Consider the following 14,869-nt stretch of genomic DNA (forward strand, 5'->3'; position numbering starts at 1 on the left):
TCGGCCTCCCTCCCCCCGTCACACGGGCCCGAGCCGCTCCGCCAGCCGAGCGAGGAGAGCGCTCCGCCCTGACCTGGCGCCGGCACTGCGCACGCGCACACCGCGCAGCCCGGTTACTGCCGCTTTCCACCAGGGTCGTTTACGGGATGCGTGTGACTTGCAGGGGATGCTCGCACACGCACACACCCTATCCGTAGAACAGCAACTGTCCAGCCTTCGCCTGGTGACACCCCCCTGTAACGCCAGCATGTAGGAGGTCGAGGCGTTCCAGGGCAGCCTGGATTACACACAGTGAGACCTTGACTCAAAAACACCTCGAGTCTGAAGATACACACGTAAAAGTCGTAGTGTCGCTCTCCCCTCGCTACTGGAGAGCCTGGAGTGTGGCAACACGACTGGACTGAGATGTGACTCAGTCTGAGTTCATTTAGGGGAAATCGAAGTACTGCTTCGAGAGTTACCCTTTCACCTGCGAGAGTCGAAATATTTTTACTTACTTATTGGTTTTATTTCCAGTTGGTAGATCTTAAGGCTGAACTCTTCCGAAAACAAGAAGAATTCAAGCAAGAAAAACTTCTGAAGGATTCTGGAGTTTTGGGAAAACCCAAGACAACTAATAAGGTAAAATAAAAAATCTATCTCTGCTGATTGCAAACATGAAAGTTACACCAGACTAAGGTTTTTTGAAAGCATCAGTATTGTATATACCATAAATGTGATAAAAGAAAAAAACCTATTTGAACATTTGCATACACAGTCATTTAAAATAAAAATCATTATAATACTTTCTCGGATTATTCACATTCTCATGGAAGATAATCTGTTATATAGGTTTTCTGTATCCAACCCCACTCCTTTCCCCAAAAAATCAGGGTCTTTGAGTTGTAAATAGCTTTTGAGTTTTATAGGCATCCACTATCTGTATGACTAATTCTCTGTAGTATATGCATTTCTATTAACATGTTGAACTAGAGCAAAGTTATGAGGTGGAGAAGACAGTGGAGAAGCAATTGTATGCAGTTAGTGGAGTTTGGGCTCTTAGCCCCAGCTGTGCATGTGCAGATCTCCTATTTAAGACAAGAGATTTTTTTTTTCTCTCTCAGTAATGTGGTTCTGTTTTGTCCTTTTGAATTTTTCTCCAGAAGCCAAGTATTTGGAACAAACAGAACACAGGGATTTCAAATAGAGCTGAGAAGGATGTTGAGCAGAAGATTGAGGAACAGAAGACTTTGGACAGAGCAAGGTACTGTTACATTGAGGATGCCCAAGCAGTGTTGGTTTCACTCTTTGATGTGCAGATGTGATGCACATCAGTTTTTAAGACAATACACTTATAAATACGCAGTTGATCCTCAATATCTGAGGGGCATCTCTTAGATCCAGTACCCCATTCCTTTTTCCTTCAGATACCTAAACCTGAGGGTGCTCAGTCCCTTATATAAAGTGTTAGAGCGTTTACATATAATATGTGCAGTCTTTCCTTACACTTCCCTGTCCTCCCTAGAGGACTTAACACTGTAGTTGTTACACTGTAGCATTTAGGGAATAATAATAATAACCACAACAAATCCATATATTTTTAGTATAAGCAAAAGCAATATTGCAGTCTTTTTTTTGTTTTTTTTTTTTTTTTTTTTTGGTTGTTGTGGGGCTTGAACTCAAGGCCTGGGCGCTGTCCCTGAGCTTCTTTGTGCTTAAGGCTAGCACTCTATCGCTTGAGCCACAGCTCCACTTCTGGGTTTGTTTTTTTTTTTTTTTTTTGTCGGTCATGGAGCTTGAACTCTGGGCCTGGGCACTGTCTCTCAGCTCCTTCAGCTCAAGGCTAGTACTCTGCAACTTGAGCCACAGCACCACTTCCAGTTTTCTGAGTGGTTTATTGGAGATAGAGTTTCACAACCTTTCCTGAACTGTGATCCTCAGATCTCAGCCTCCTGAGTAGCTAGGATTACAGGTGTGAGCCACTGGCACCCAGCACTTACACTTTTTTTTGAGTGGTTTATTGGAGATAAGAGCCTCAAGGAGACTGCTCTGCCCAGGCTGGCTTCAAATCAGGATTCTCAGATCTCAGCCTCCTGAGTAGTAGGATTATAAGCAGGAACCACCAGCACCTGCCTTATTGCATTCTTAATGCAGCACGTATCAGCAACAGTGTAACATGTTTCTGAATATTTTGACTCCCAGTTAATTAAATATGGGTTTATGCAGGGTCAGCCAGCCTCTTAAAAATAAGAGGCCATGCATGTTATCGTTTTTTAAATTAATTTTTTAGTTATGATGGTACTTGGATTTGAACTCAAAGCTTTATGCTTGCTAGAAAGGAACTCTACCACTTGAACCATATCCTCAGCTCTTTTTGCTTTTGCAGCATGAGCTAGTGTACAAATTGTACCTTAACAAAACAAAACATTCTTTGCTTAAGGGTCCTGCTTTGAGCTTTTGTTAGATCATCATGCTAATAACAATATTTATGCCAGATGCTGGTGACTCAAATCTGTAATCCTAGCTACTCAGGAGCCTGAGATCTGAGGATTGCAGGTCAAAACCAGGCTGGGCAGGAAAGTCCTTGAGACTTTCATCTCCAATTAACCACCAGAAAACCAGAAGTGGAGCTGTGGCTCAAAGTGGTATAGCACTAGTTTTGAGCAAAAAGACCTCAGAGACAATAACCAGGGCTCAAGTTCAAACCCACAACTGACTAACAAGCAATATTTACTTACTTTTATAGTTCTAGGAATAGAATGCATATTGAACAAAGGACTCTGCCACTGAGCTTTACCCCCACCACTGCCCTTGTCAGCACTCTTTTGATCTCTTTTTTTTTGGGGTGGGGTGGGGGTCCAGTTGTGGGGCCTGAACTCTGGGCCTGGGTGCTATCCCTCAGCTCTTCAGCTCAAGGCTAGCGCTCTACCACTTGAGCCACAGTCCCACTTCCGACTTTTTTCTTATATGGTGCTGAGGAATCGAACCCAGGGCCTTATGCATGCAAGGCAAACGCTCTACCACTGAGCCACCTTCCCAGCCCTGTCAGCACTCTTTGAAGAAGTGTCCCATGTGTTTTTGGACTAGATGATATAATGTCTAGCATCATAGACCCCAAACTTGCCCTCTCCCAAAGATGAGAACAAAGATTACTATAGTACTCTTCACCTAAATTCTCAAATAACATACTTTCTCATTTCCTTTTTTTTTTTCTTTGCTCCTTCCCTTTTCTTCTCCACCCCATGCACAGATGTATAGATACAGGGACACTGGAGTGTCATGACACTTTATCTCAGAGTTATTTTCATCATGTCTTGCAAGTACCAAGACATTAGCTCACATAGTCACAGTACTGCTATCATACACCAGAAATGTAACACTGGTAAGACAAATTTAACATTTTGTGGTCCATATTTCAGATTATGCAGTACATTTACATCCTATATAGCTGTTTTTACATTCAGAATTTAGAGATTACATATTTAGTTATCAATTCTCTTTGGTCCTTGGGATGGTTAATGTTTTTTGTTGGTTTTGTGTGCATGTGTGTGCCAGTAGTAGAGCTTGAACTCAGAATCAAGCTTTTTTGCTTGAGGTTGGCACTCTGCCGCTTGAGCCACATCTCTACTCCTGGCTTTTTGGTGGTTAATTGGATAAGAATCTCATGGACTTTCCTGCCTGAGGTGGCTTTGAACTGGGATCCTGAGATCTTAGCCTCTGGAGTAACTAAGATGACAGGTGGGAGCCATGGACACCTATCTTGATAATTAATCTTGGTTGTCCATGTGACTGGGCTGAGCAGTGCCTAAAAAATTAGGAAGCCCACCTCTGGGGTATCTGTGCGGTGTTTCCACGGATGATTAGATCATGAGGGCTGAGACCTAGTGAATGATAACAGTGGATGGAGTTGAATTTTGACTAGGCTGTTGAATAGATATTGGAGGTAGTGGGACTTTGGAAAATGGGACCTGGTGGCAAGAAGAGGTCACTGGGCGCATCCAGCAAGGGTGGGGATTGTTTGGCCTGGGCCCTCAAAGTCATTGGTATGGGACAGGACAGGACAGGACAGACTTGTGTTTGTGCGCTGCCAAGGGCCTGTCTGTCAGTATTGATAATTCCTTGTATGACCCTCCAATGATGTTATAAATACCTGAATGTCCCTTAGAAAAGATTTCCCATTCTGCCTAGCCCCTTCCTGTGTTCACTGTGCTTCCTGGCTGCCATGAGTTAAACAGTCTCCTTCACTGTGTCTTCCCACCACCATGATGGACTGAAACCTCTGAACTGAGCTATTTTTAAATAAGTCCTTTATCTCAAAAGGAGTTTTTGTCAGGTATTTCATCACAGTGATGCAAAGTCTGACTAAAACAAGCCCTTTAATCTATCATAAGTCTCTTGCCTTTTTAAGTTGCTTGTCATTGTATTGACATTCCTGCTGGAGTCCTAACCATTCTGCCCAGATTGAACTCAAAACTGTGATCCTTTTCATCTCTGCCTTCACAGTAGCTAAGATTACAGGCAAGAATTACTATGCCCAGCAGGCCAGTAATTTATGTGGTATTTCAGTCTCACAGTGCATGGTCTGCAGGCGTTTGCCTCTATTACTCAGAATGTTACCAGAATTAATACCAGCAGAGAAGCTGCTTATTCCATTGCCAGTGTTGCTTATTAGTGTGTCACGGTATTGTTCATGCTGTTTTTAACATAGACGTGTCCATATCTAACAAGTGCCAGGACAGGGCAGTTGGTGCTGGTTGCACCAGGCACTGGGGAGATGGCTGTGATTGGGCTGGGGATGTAGCAGCCTCACCAGAAACGGCAGTTGTAAGACTATTCCTAATACTTGTCTTTTTTTCTCCTAGGGAAAAATTAGAAGAAAAAGCCAAGTTATATGAAAAAATGACTAAAGGAGACTTTATAGGTAATGTCAATAATTTATTTTTTGTATTTACTTCATTTTCTGTAACTCATAGGTAGCATGGATATTAATATGTTTAAAGAGCTGTAAGAAAAGGGAGAGATTTTTGCCTTCAGTGCTGCTCCAAAACAGGATAGGATAGTCTACTGATTGCCCAGTGGCTACAGTGAGGCAGGTGTCATGGTGGGGCAGCCACAGAGCCCTTCATGGGTCTAAAAAGGTTTCAGTGGGCCATCGTTATGTTATAGCTGAAGTTTAAGGTTAAGTTTACATCTTTAAGTAAAAAAGGAAGTAGGTGAGAGTTAGAGTTACATCACTGTGTCCAGGTTCTTTTCTCCCGTTTTTCCTCTTGCTTTGTTTTATTTCTGTGAGGCGCATATGATTGCTTTAAAACAATGGGAATAACATACCTCTTCTTTTTCAACACTAATTTGGGTTAAAAAATAGTAGAAGGGATTTTGAGAGGCAGGACACTTCATTGCCAGAAGGCAGGAAGAATGACGGTGTGCTTAGGATATTTTCTGGACATATAGCAGCTTTGATACTGTCTTAAGGGTTTTGGCGAACTGGGGAATGGGTTCTGTGGTAGGAATGGTATGCGAGTAGATCAGCAGGGCATGGACAGGGCCAGCACTGAGCAGGGCCATCTTCCCTAGCTGGGGCAGTGGCCCAGTGGTAGAGAAGAAGGCTGGGCGTGGGCCAACCAGTGTCCCTTCGCACACAGACACTCAAGAGCTGGGAGATGTGGGAAGGCTTTGCTACTTTCCTGCAGAATCAGCTGGTGATTGTCACCAGGTGGCCTCACCAGTGTGCTCCTGTACCTGGGCTCCAAAGAGCACATCTCTTCTCTGAGATATTACTACACTCGTTTTTGTTGATTCTGGCTTGAGTCATTGAAACAGAAACCAGGTCCAAAGGACTGTGGATGTCCAGATCTAGTCTGGACAAGGCTTCCAGCCTGCATCTTGATGGCAATACTGACCTGTGTGCTTGAGCCAATAAGCTTCGGAGACTCTCCTCTAAACGGGATTACAGTGCTTGCTGGTGACAGAGACTCTTAGTAGCTGCTCAGTATATCTTTATCTGTGTCCTCAGAGAAAAATACCCACTTAACCATAGCAAAACTTCACATGATATTGTCTGCAATTATGTGAGCTGTCCTGGGTGAAATTAAACTAACGTTGTGGGTTGCTGTATCCTGGTCAGCATGTGTCTTAGCTCCTCACATGCTCTTCAGCCCCAGGGCAGACAGTGTCCTGTAGATCGCTCTGTGTTCTACAGCCTTGTCCATGAGCTTGAAAGAAGTTCAGATGGCTACTTTTACCTGAGTTATGACCTGTGGAACACTTGCCATGCCCATTACCAGGTTAATAAGGGGCAAAGGTACAGCCCAGTGCTTAGAAAGGCTGTTGCACCTGCAGATCCACTGTCCTGATCTGCAGCAGAAGAAATGCTGTTCTGCTGCTCCTACAAAAGTCACTGAAAATGAGGGTTTTGGTGGTTGTAAAATGGTGTTCTGACACTGTATTGCTTGCTCAGATAACTTATTGAGTAAGAAGAAAAATTTGGGGCTTTTAAAAGATCTTTTTGTGTGTGATCCATGTTTCCAGTGGCCAATTGACAGCTTGCTCTTAGGTGCCAGTGCCCTGAGTCTTTGCAAAGCACTCTAGGGTGGAAACACTGTGAACCATGGGCACCTGAGCTTCCAGGCAGTGAGCATGATGACTGTCTGCCAGTCCCAGGCATGGTTTTCTTCCTTGATGTCAGTAACCTGAAAATTGATTTTTGTGTCCTAGATGAGGAAGTGGAAGATATGTACCTTGTGGATTTCACACAGAAGATCATAGACAGACGCAGAGAAATGGAGGCGTTTGGTGTCAATAGAGAGCCCTTGAAAGGAATAGAAAGGGATGATGACGAAGATGGCGACAACCTTCCTGAAAGAGACATACCTCCTCCACAGGACCCCAGTGAGGAATGGTGGGTGATAGCGGGAGAGAGCAGAGTGACACTTTCAGACTTACGTTAGCTTTTTGTTGTTGTTGGTCGTGGGCAAGCCCCGTCCAGCATGTTTTCTGCTAGTGAGATGTGGATGCTACCTTCTGCTCCCTATGTGACCTCAACCAAATTCCTGACTTCTCTGAGACCCAGAGTCTTATCTGTGAAATAGAGATTAGAGTGTCTCATTCCATGTTTCCACAATCATTTAGAATTTAAGAGATAAACAATCTAGGCTGCCCAAGAAATTACTCTCTGGAGCATAAACAGATACTCTGTAAAGCTTCATTTTTGAAATCTTCCTGGGTTTTCTGTGTATGTGAAGGATGCCACATCCTTACTGGCTTATGAGTCAGTCAAGTCAGTAGAAATTAGAGGGAAGATTCCATTGTAATTATTTTCTCTCCCTAGACACTCATTCAGCACACAGGACATTGCTTAGAGACTTAATAATCTTGACTGTGACCTGCTGTCAAACTCCGTGTCCTCATTATGGGGTATTTCTTAGAACTTGCTTAGGACTGTTTGTGGCATATTTTGTCATTTTATCAGGCTGTGATCCTGTGGGCCGTTGTTTATAGGAAGCCAAGAACTTATGTTCAAATACTACTGAAGGTCTGTGGTAGTCCAGAAATAACACTCTATTAAGATAAAACAGGTGGCTTTCTACCTACCTTCTAAAAAAGCTTATGTCTTAAAGAACATTTGGCCACTGTCTGGCTCTGCTGTAGGAACAAAGAGGAGAACATGTATCCTCTTTTATCAATGCCTTCATCATCTGAATGCTCATCTGATCTTGGATGGGCTTCAGAAAAATAGTAAGGACTTCTCACATGTTTCCCACCTTCCCCAAGAGATGGGGCAGAGGGGAGCTCAGTCTGCCCGGAAGCTCCAAGCTTGCCCAGGCAGCCAGGCTGCTCAGTAAGCAATTACTAATGAAACAGAGCCATTGCTGACTGCTGTCTTCCTTCTCTGCTGACAGGATCTGTTTTGGAGGCCCACTGAAGAACAGAATACTTTGTGATTGCTTTTCTGAAAAGAAATCACATTTCCTTTGAAAGCTCATTTTATTTTTGCTTATTAATGCCTATATGATTACAAGCAATTTGCCAGTGATTTGAGTCTAGGGACAATGCAAAGCGCCACATGCTACCATATATGAAATAAGACACACTGCAAGTATTATTTTAACACTAAATGCTAGAATTATAGCTGTTCATAAAATCCTTGTAACAGTAGTTACATTCCAGGTGGTGGAAAAATCTTCCTGTAAAAATACTGTAAATTACACAGACCATCTGGCCTGCTGGTTTCCTCCCATTCACTTTTTTTTTTTTTTAATCTGCTTTTAGCAGTTGGAAGTTTCATATCTGTGGCAATCAGCTATAAACTATAGTAGCAGATTTCTACGTTTTTAGATAATGGACTAACAATGAAAATCAGCATTATTTAAGAGGAAAGAGACTGATGGACCTTGAATTGGTTCACTAGTACCTATTGGTTCCTGTGGTGGTGTCAGCATCCTGCAAAAGGCTATGTGAGATACCTTGCATTGTATCTTACTGTAAATAAAATACTTTCTGTGAGAAACCACTGATCTTTCCTGTTGGTAGAAAGTCACAGAATTTCATGTGCTGTGCTGTTTGCTGGCTGCCTTGTCTCTGCTGTGTAATTAGGGCAAAGATGAAGAAATAGGTATAGTGATTGCTTCCTTCTAATAAAAATACCTGAAAAATACCACCTCTTTCAATCAGGCAATCTGTAACACAGTGGAAAAAATTGTACCAATGAGAAGAAAGCAGGGCAGAATTAGAAAGTAAGTCTTTTAGAAAACATGTTCTTAATGGTAGTGATCTCTGAGGTTCAAGGTTCTTGGTAATGAAGTCATATTATTTCTTTTTTTATTAAAAATGTTATTTATATGTTTATCAAACCACAAATAATTGTCTAGATTGAATTCTTTCAGCTGACTTTAAAATTGCATTCACAAGGCCTGCATTTCTTCACTGCACTAGCTGCCTGACAGAGAGACCTGCCCCTGTGCACCAGACTTTGTCCCTAGCCTCTCACTTTCCTTTCAGGGTGGACTACGTGGACTCTCTGGGGCGGTCCCGGCGCTGCATGAGGAAGGACCTGCCAGACCTGCTGGAGATGGACAAAAACCTTCAGGGGAGACTGTAAGTGCACCTCTTCCCAGGAGACACTGTTTAATCACTGCCAGTTATCTTTATTGTTCCACGAAGATTTTTTTTCTGATGTTTGAGAATATTTACTGAAGCATTTCAGTGGATAGAGTATCTGTATGCACATGAGCCACGCCCAGGAAACAGTTTCCATGGATTTTCATCTCTTCTATTTTGCCCAGTATTAGGGTTCTTAATTGCTTGGCTTGCTTATATAGCTGGTGCTATACCACTGCAATCATGCATCCAGCCTAGTTTTTTTTTCTGTTTCTTATATATTTATGTGTGTGTGTGAGAGAAAGTGGAGAGGGTGCGGTGGATAGGGCTAAAATGAGATGACTTGCTAAAATATTTGGGGAATATCTGTAAAGTGCCTACATTTTTTTCATCACAAGTAACTTTTGTGTGAGAATTGTTGGAAGATGCTCCATCTTGTCAGAGCCTTCCAGCCCAGGAATCCTACAGGTAGGCCTGGACTCAGCAAGAAAGGGAGAGCAGAGACCATGGCCATCTGCCAGGACAAGAAGTGGTGCCTGTGCATGGGGTTAGGCCCTTCCTAACAGTTCCTAGGAGTTCTTTCTCCTTGCCGGTGCTGCCTCTTTTTTCCTCCCCCCCAGAACCAAGATGAGAAGGAAAGTTATGTCTTTTTGGTTTTCTTTTGTTTTGTTAGGTTTTTTTTGGTTTTGATTTTGGTTTTGGTTTTTTTTAGATAGTGTCTTGCCATGTCCCAGGCTTGCTTTGAACTCATGATCCTCTTGTCTCTTAACTCCCAAGTGCTGAGACTACTGACATGTACTACTACAGCCCATCACTTTTGTCTTGAATGCTGAGGCAAGACACCAGTTTGCCTGTGTAATAAATCTGGCTCTTGATTTAAAAGGAAAATACCAGTATTGTTGATCAGAAAGCTTTGCTAGGTAACTGTTGTCTTTATCAAATAATGTTTCTTAGAGGTGGAGGTGGGGCACACCTGTGACCTCAGCTCCCTGGGAAGTGGAGGACTGCAGTTCACAGCCAGCCTGGGCAGAGTCAGTGAGACTGTCTCAACAAATAAGCCAGGTGTAAAATAGTCATGTCTGTCATCCCAGCTGTGCACGGATCCTATTTGTATAATAGGATTGCTGTTCATTCTGGCAAATATATGAGACCCCCCACCAGAAAAATAAGTAAAGAAAAAAATATTGAGTGTGACTAGTGACAGACAGAGCACCTGCCTAGCAAGCTCCACGCCTGGATTCCAGCTGTAGTATCACCACTAAAATGTGTCTGTGTTGTTCCCTGTCCAGATCCAATGGATTGAGCTTAGGCACTGCTTTCTCACAGTCTTTCTGAAGAGTTTTTTTGCTCTGTTCTTCTACTAGCTTTGTTAGTCCTGCGAATGAGAAAACCTTGTTATCTGAAGACATGAGGAAAGAACTTCAGCGCCAGCAATGGGAGGAAGAGGAAAGGGAAGCCCTGAAAAAGCCAGTGGGGCCCGTCCATTATGAAGACATCCGAGAAAATGGTATGCTTGTCCTTCAGTGCTCTGAAAGGACTGCTGTCACCCCCTGCCAACAGCTCTGACACGGAAGTCAAGATGCTGCTTTGGAAATTCGATAATCCCTCTGTTTATAGAAAAAAAAAAAGACTAGAAATTGGAATATCTTCCATTACATAGGAGTTCCATTACATTTCCAGAGAAAAGTAGGAACAGCCATAGCTAAAATTTATGCATCTTTGGTATGTTTATCACATGGGACACAATGAAAACTAGTTCTAATTTTTTTAAAAGTGTGTAAATATCACTGTGTTTCCTTTAGGTTAGGAGATCTTGAGTGTTTTACTGATAGAGTCATCTAATCTTTTGAATAATTTTGACTTATTTCAGAGGCCCGACAACTCGGTGTTGGATATTTTGCCTTTGCCCAAGACAAAGAGTTGAGAAACAAGCAGATGAAAACTTTAGAGATGCTACGGGAACAGGTACAAATTAATTCAAAGTCAAATTAAGGATTTCAGTAACTGGTTTTTGTTGGGCTTGTTGTGCAGAAAATGCAGCAAATAAAAGTAGGAATTCAAAATGCTATAGTAGGTTGTATAAAGGTTTCTTGTGCTTTTAAACTTTAAAATTAGAACTGTTTCAAGCTACTCAGGAGATGGAGATCAGGAGGGTTACAGTCCAAGGCCAGCCTAGGCAAAAACGTTAACAAGACCCCCTATCAACAAACAAGCTGGCGTGGTGGTGTGGTGTTGGCCTCCTAGCTACATGGGAGGTATATGATGTGAGGTTGGCCCAGGTAAACATTGCAAAAAAAAAAGGGGGGGGAGAATAAAGGAAGGAGTAACACTGCCCACATGAAATGTACTTAATACTGACTTATGTAACAGTAGCCCGTCTGTCTATCACCTTTCTAGAAACAATTAAAAAAATTAAAAGTAACAAAAACAAAAAAACTAAAGCAAAGATGCTGGGGGCTATGGGTCAAGCAGTAGAACACTGTTGACTGAATTCAAACTCCCAATAATACCCTCCTCCTCCCTAAAAGAAACTTTTCAGACTTAATGTGACTTTCATGTTTTAAATCTGCGGTGCTTTGGGGATGGTTTGAGTAAGAAAATAAAGTTTCTTTAAGGGAAAACATCAGATGTTTTGTGTAACAAGTTTGTTTTTAGGGTCTCAAGGAGAGCGTCTTTTAGAAAAAAATTATTTCATTCTTTTAAGCAGAAATACTGTGCATTTGGCTTCAAATAATTTTGAAACTTTCTATCCTGTTAAGACAACAGATCAAAGAACAAAACGAGAAAACATAAAGGAAAAAAGAAAAGCTCTGTTAGAAGCAAGACTTTCTAAGCTTCGACAAAAAAAGATGAAGAAAAGCAAAGAAGATGGGGCAGGAGAAGAAAATGGAGGTAAGTTGTGTCTTGCTTGCTGAATTTCACAGGTGAGCATGCTAGTTCCATTGATGCTCACTGTTGGGATTGGCATTGTGGGAATCACCACTTAATTTTATCTGTAGGCAGAAAGTGAACTTTTGAGGCACTGCTAGAAGCAGTTTTTAGAACAAAAGTGGTACAGAGTGACACTCTAGTCCTTTTCGGCAGTAGACAGAGATATTAATAAACTATATATGGGGTTGTTTCCTGGAATGTCATTTTAGTAAGGGAGACTTAGGCATTCAAAACATAGCTATTGACTTAGACAAAGGCATCTAAGGTGAAGTTCAATCTTGTACATATGTAAGTGTACATAAAAAAATAAAAATTGTGTTGAGTGCTTTTTGATGTTTTGAAATAAGTATACATTGTGTAATCTTTAAGTCAGGGTGAATAGATCTGTTTCCCCAAATAGTTACCATGTCTTTGTGGTAAAACCATTGAAAATTCTTTCTTCTAGTTTTTAGATTTTAATTTTTTTTGTGATAATATAGTCACAAAAAAATATGTTCCCAAAGTTGGGAACTAAAGAATTTAGAGAAATGGGTATAGGTAGTTTTCCAAAGAATTGTGCCCTAGACTGGGATTGGGAGCTTGGAGCACGCGTCCCTGGGGAACACCACAGAGCACCCCAGGCAGTCAGCCTTCTCTTCCTATGTGTGATGGCTGGACTCTGAACCAGGCAACAGACACCCTTCCCAGAATGCCTTCATGAGCACAGAAGGCTGTTTTCCCTCATCAGAGTGTGGGGTGATCAGGGTATCTTAGTAGCTCTGCCTCAGAGCTCATCACATCCTAGGCTTCCTCCCATCTTGCTGTTCCCCAGTGCTGCTCCTGATGGCAGGGTCAAAACCAGGCTGTGCTTAGCACAGGGGAAGTTGGGAAATGACCTCTCATTTGAGGTGACCATACGCCCAGCTGAACCTGGACTATTTTATTACCAAGCAGATAAAGACAGTAGGCCATTTTATAACCTCTGGACAAAACTTTACCTTTGAAAAGTTACAGACTGGAAAATTATCTATTTAATTTCATTAAATGGTATCTTGGTAACACGTTAAGCTCTGCATATTATGTTTTTATTCTGTCTCTGGGATATGCCAGCATAGTGGGTTTTTGTTGTGGTGGTGGTTGTTGTTGTTTAAGTATTTTCTTTAAAATTTAGAAACTTTAGAAATGGCCATAATTGAATAGCACATTGTAGGTTATGGCTCCATAGCACCCTGACTGTGTTTGCTTTGTCTGGGCTTGATGCTTTACTTGGCTAATTTGGGGGTTTCTGATCCTTTGATTGTTGGCTTAGGAAAACTTGGGGGGCATAACAGAGCAGTCTTTGAAATCTCTGAACCTGGGTTTAGAGTCCTTTTTTTTTTAAGTTACTTTTTATTGTAAAGATACTATGCAGAGGGGTTACAGTTACGTGAGTAAGGTAATGAATACATTTCCTATGGAACATTGTTACATCGCCTTTGTTTTTCCCCTACTATTCCTTCCCTCCATACCTCCCCAACTCCTCCTTCTACCCTCCTCCCCCGAAGTTGTAAAGCCCGTTTTCAACATTGAGTCCTTTGTTAACATTGAGCTGAGTCTTCCTCAGTGTCAAAGTGGGAATAAAATGGAATACTGCATTTATTAATTTGTTATGAGTTAAATAACTAGTTGTATATAAAGTGCTTACACAGCCCACCACCTGGGATGTAATAGGTACTCTATAAATACTAGATGTTGCTTTTACTCTCAGGACTAGCATGGTCATTTAAAAAGTATTACAATGAGGTCTTATTTCCATATGTAAAACAGATGGAGACATTATTGGACCTTTGCCATCAGAGGCAAAGGCTATGCCAGCTCCAGCTCCAGCTCCAGCTGCCCAGAGCAGCAAGGTGGAAGTCATCATCCAGGAGAGGAAGGATACCAGGCCAGGAGTACCTCACGTCAGAGAGTGGGACCGAGGAAAAGGTAAGGGAGAAGGTGTCAGGTGTGAAACCTTTTCCAGTCAGCAGCCTTACGAGGGTGCATTGTTTTATCCAAGTGTGATTCTGGTATGGTGCTGTTGTTTATGGTGCTGGGATCGAACCCAGGCTCTCGCACATGTTGGGCAGGCCCTCTGCTGAGCCACCCCCCAGCCCCTTGGTGAGTATTGAAGGTCCTTGGAGGTCTAAGGAAACCTCAAAGTCTTAAACTTGTTTCTTTTCCACACTAGTTGGGAGACCTGTAAAATGTAAGTATAAAAGAGCAGGGTCTGCAAAGGCATCATGCCCAAAGGATGGAGCTCCTTTTGTTTTATTGAAGCACAAAGGAAAAGCTTAAGTTTGTGCTGTTTTTGTGTGGCGTTATACTGCAGAATGCCAATTTAGTTAAGATTTGTACACATTTCTTCTGTGTCTCAACGAAAGACAACAAAATTCAACAAAAGATGAAAGTTTATGTTTTGGTATGGCATATATACCGTACCTTGTCAAACAAATGATTTGACTATTCCATTTTTTTCTTTTTTTCTCTTCAAGTGAATTTTAGAGCCTTTTTTGACAGTCTTCAGAACCTGCGAGCCTTTTCACAGTCTTTCTCTAATCTTTCAATATCTTAAAGTCACTCCCATATCTTATCCTAGTTTCTTGATTGTGTGTGTGTGTGTGTGTGTGTGTGTGTATGTATGTGTATGTGTGTATATACACACAAATGTGCCAGCACAGGGGCTTGAACTTGGCCTTGCCCTCTCACTTAAGTATCTCATACTCAACTATTATTCTACCTCTTGAGCCATATCTTTTTTTTTTTCTTTTTTTGGGTCCGGTCGTGGGGCCTGAACTCTGGGCCTGGGTGCTGTCCCTCAGCTCTTCAGCTCAAGGCTAGTGCTCTACCACTTGAGCCACAGCGC

The 14,869-nt window shown here is 42.1% G+C and overlaps 1 protein-coding gene across 1 annotated transcript in view; it reads left to right on the top strand.

Annotated features, from left to right (window-relative positions):
• Positions 1-146: 146 nt before the first annotated feature.
• Ccdc174 (coiled-coil domain containing 174) overlaps positions 147-14,869 on the top strand; it is a 16,502-nt gene continuing 1,779 nt past the window's right edge. The window contains exons 1-10 of the mRNA XM_013010329.1: positions 147-152; positions 517-621; positions 1,143-1,243; positions 4,842-4,900; positions 6,694-6,877; positions 8,977-9,072; positions 10,440-10,582; positions 10,946-11,040; positions 11,835-11,967; positions 13,792-13,950. Of these exons, the coding sequence (XP_012865783.1) occupies positions 147-152; positions 517-621; positions 1,143-1,243; positions 4,842-4,900; positions 6,694-6,877; positions 8,977-9,072; positions 10,440-10,582; positions 10,946-11,040; positions 11,835-11,967; positions 13,792-13,950 (1,081 nt within the window). The remainder of the gene's footprint in view (positions 153-516; positions 622-1,142; positions 1,244-4,841; positions 4,901-6,693; positions 6,878-8,976; positions 9,073-10,439; positions 10,583-10,945; positions 11,041-11,834; positions 11,968-13,791; positions 13,951-14,869) is intronic.

The sequence above is a fragment of the Dipodomys ordii genome, unplaced genomic scaffold, assembly GCF_000151885.1.
Source record: "Dipodomys ordii isolate 6190 unplaced genomic scaffold, Dord_2.0 Scaffold12, whole genome shotgun sequence".
In the NCBI taxonomy this organism is placed as follows: Eukaryota; Metazoa; Chordata; class Mammalia; order Rodentia; family Heteromyidae; genus Dipodomys; species Dipodomys ordii.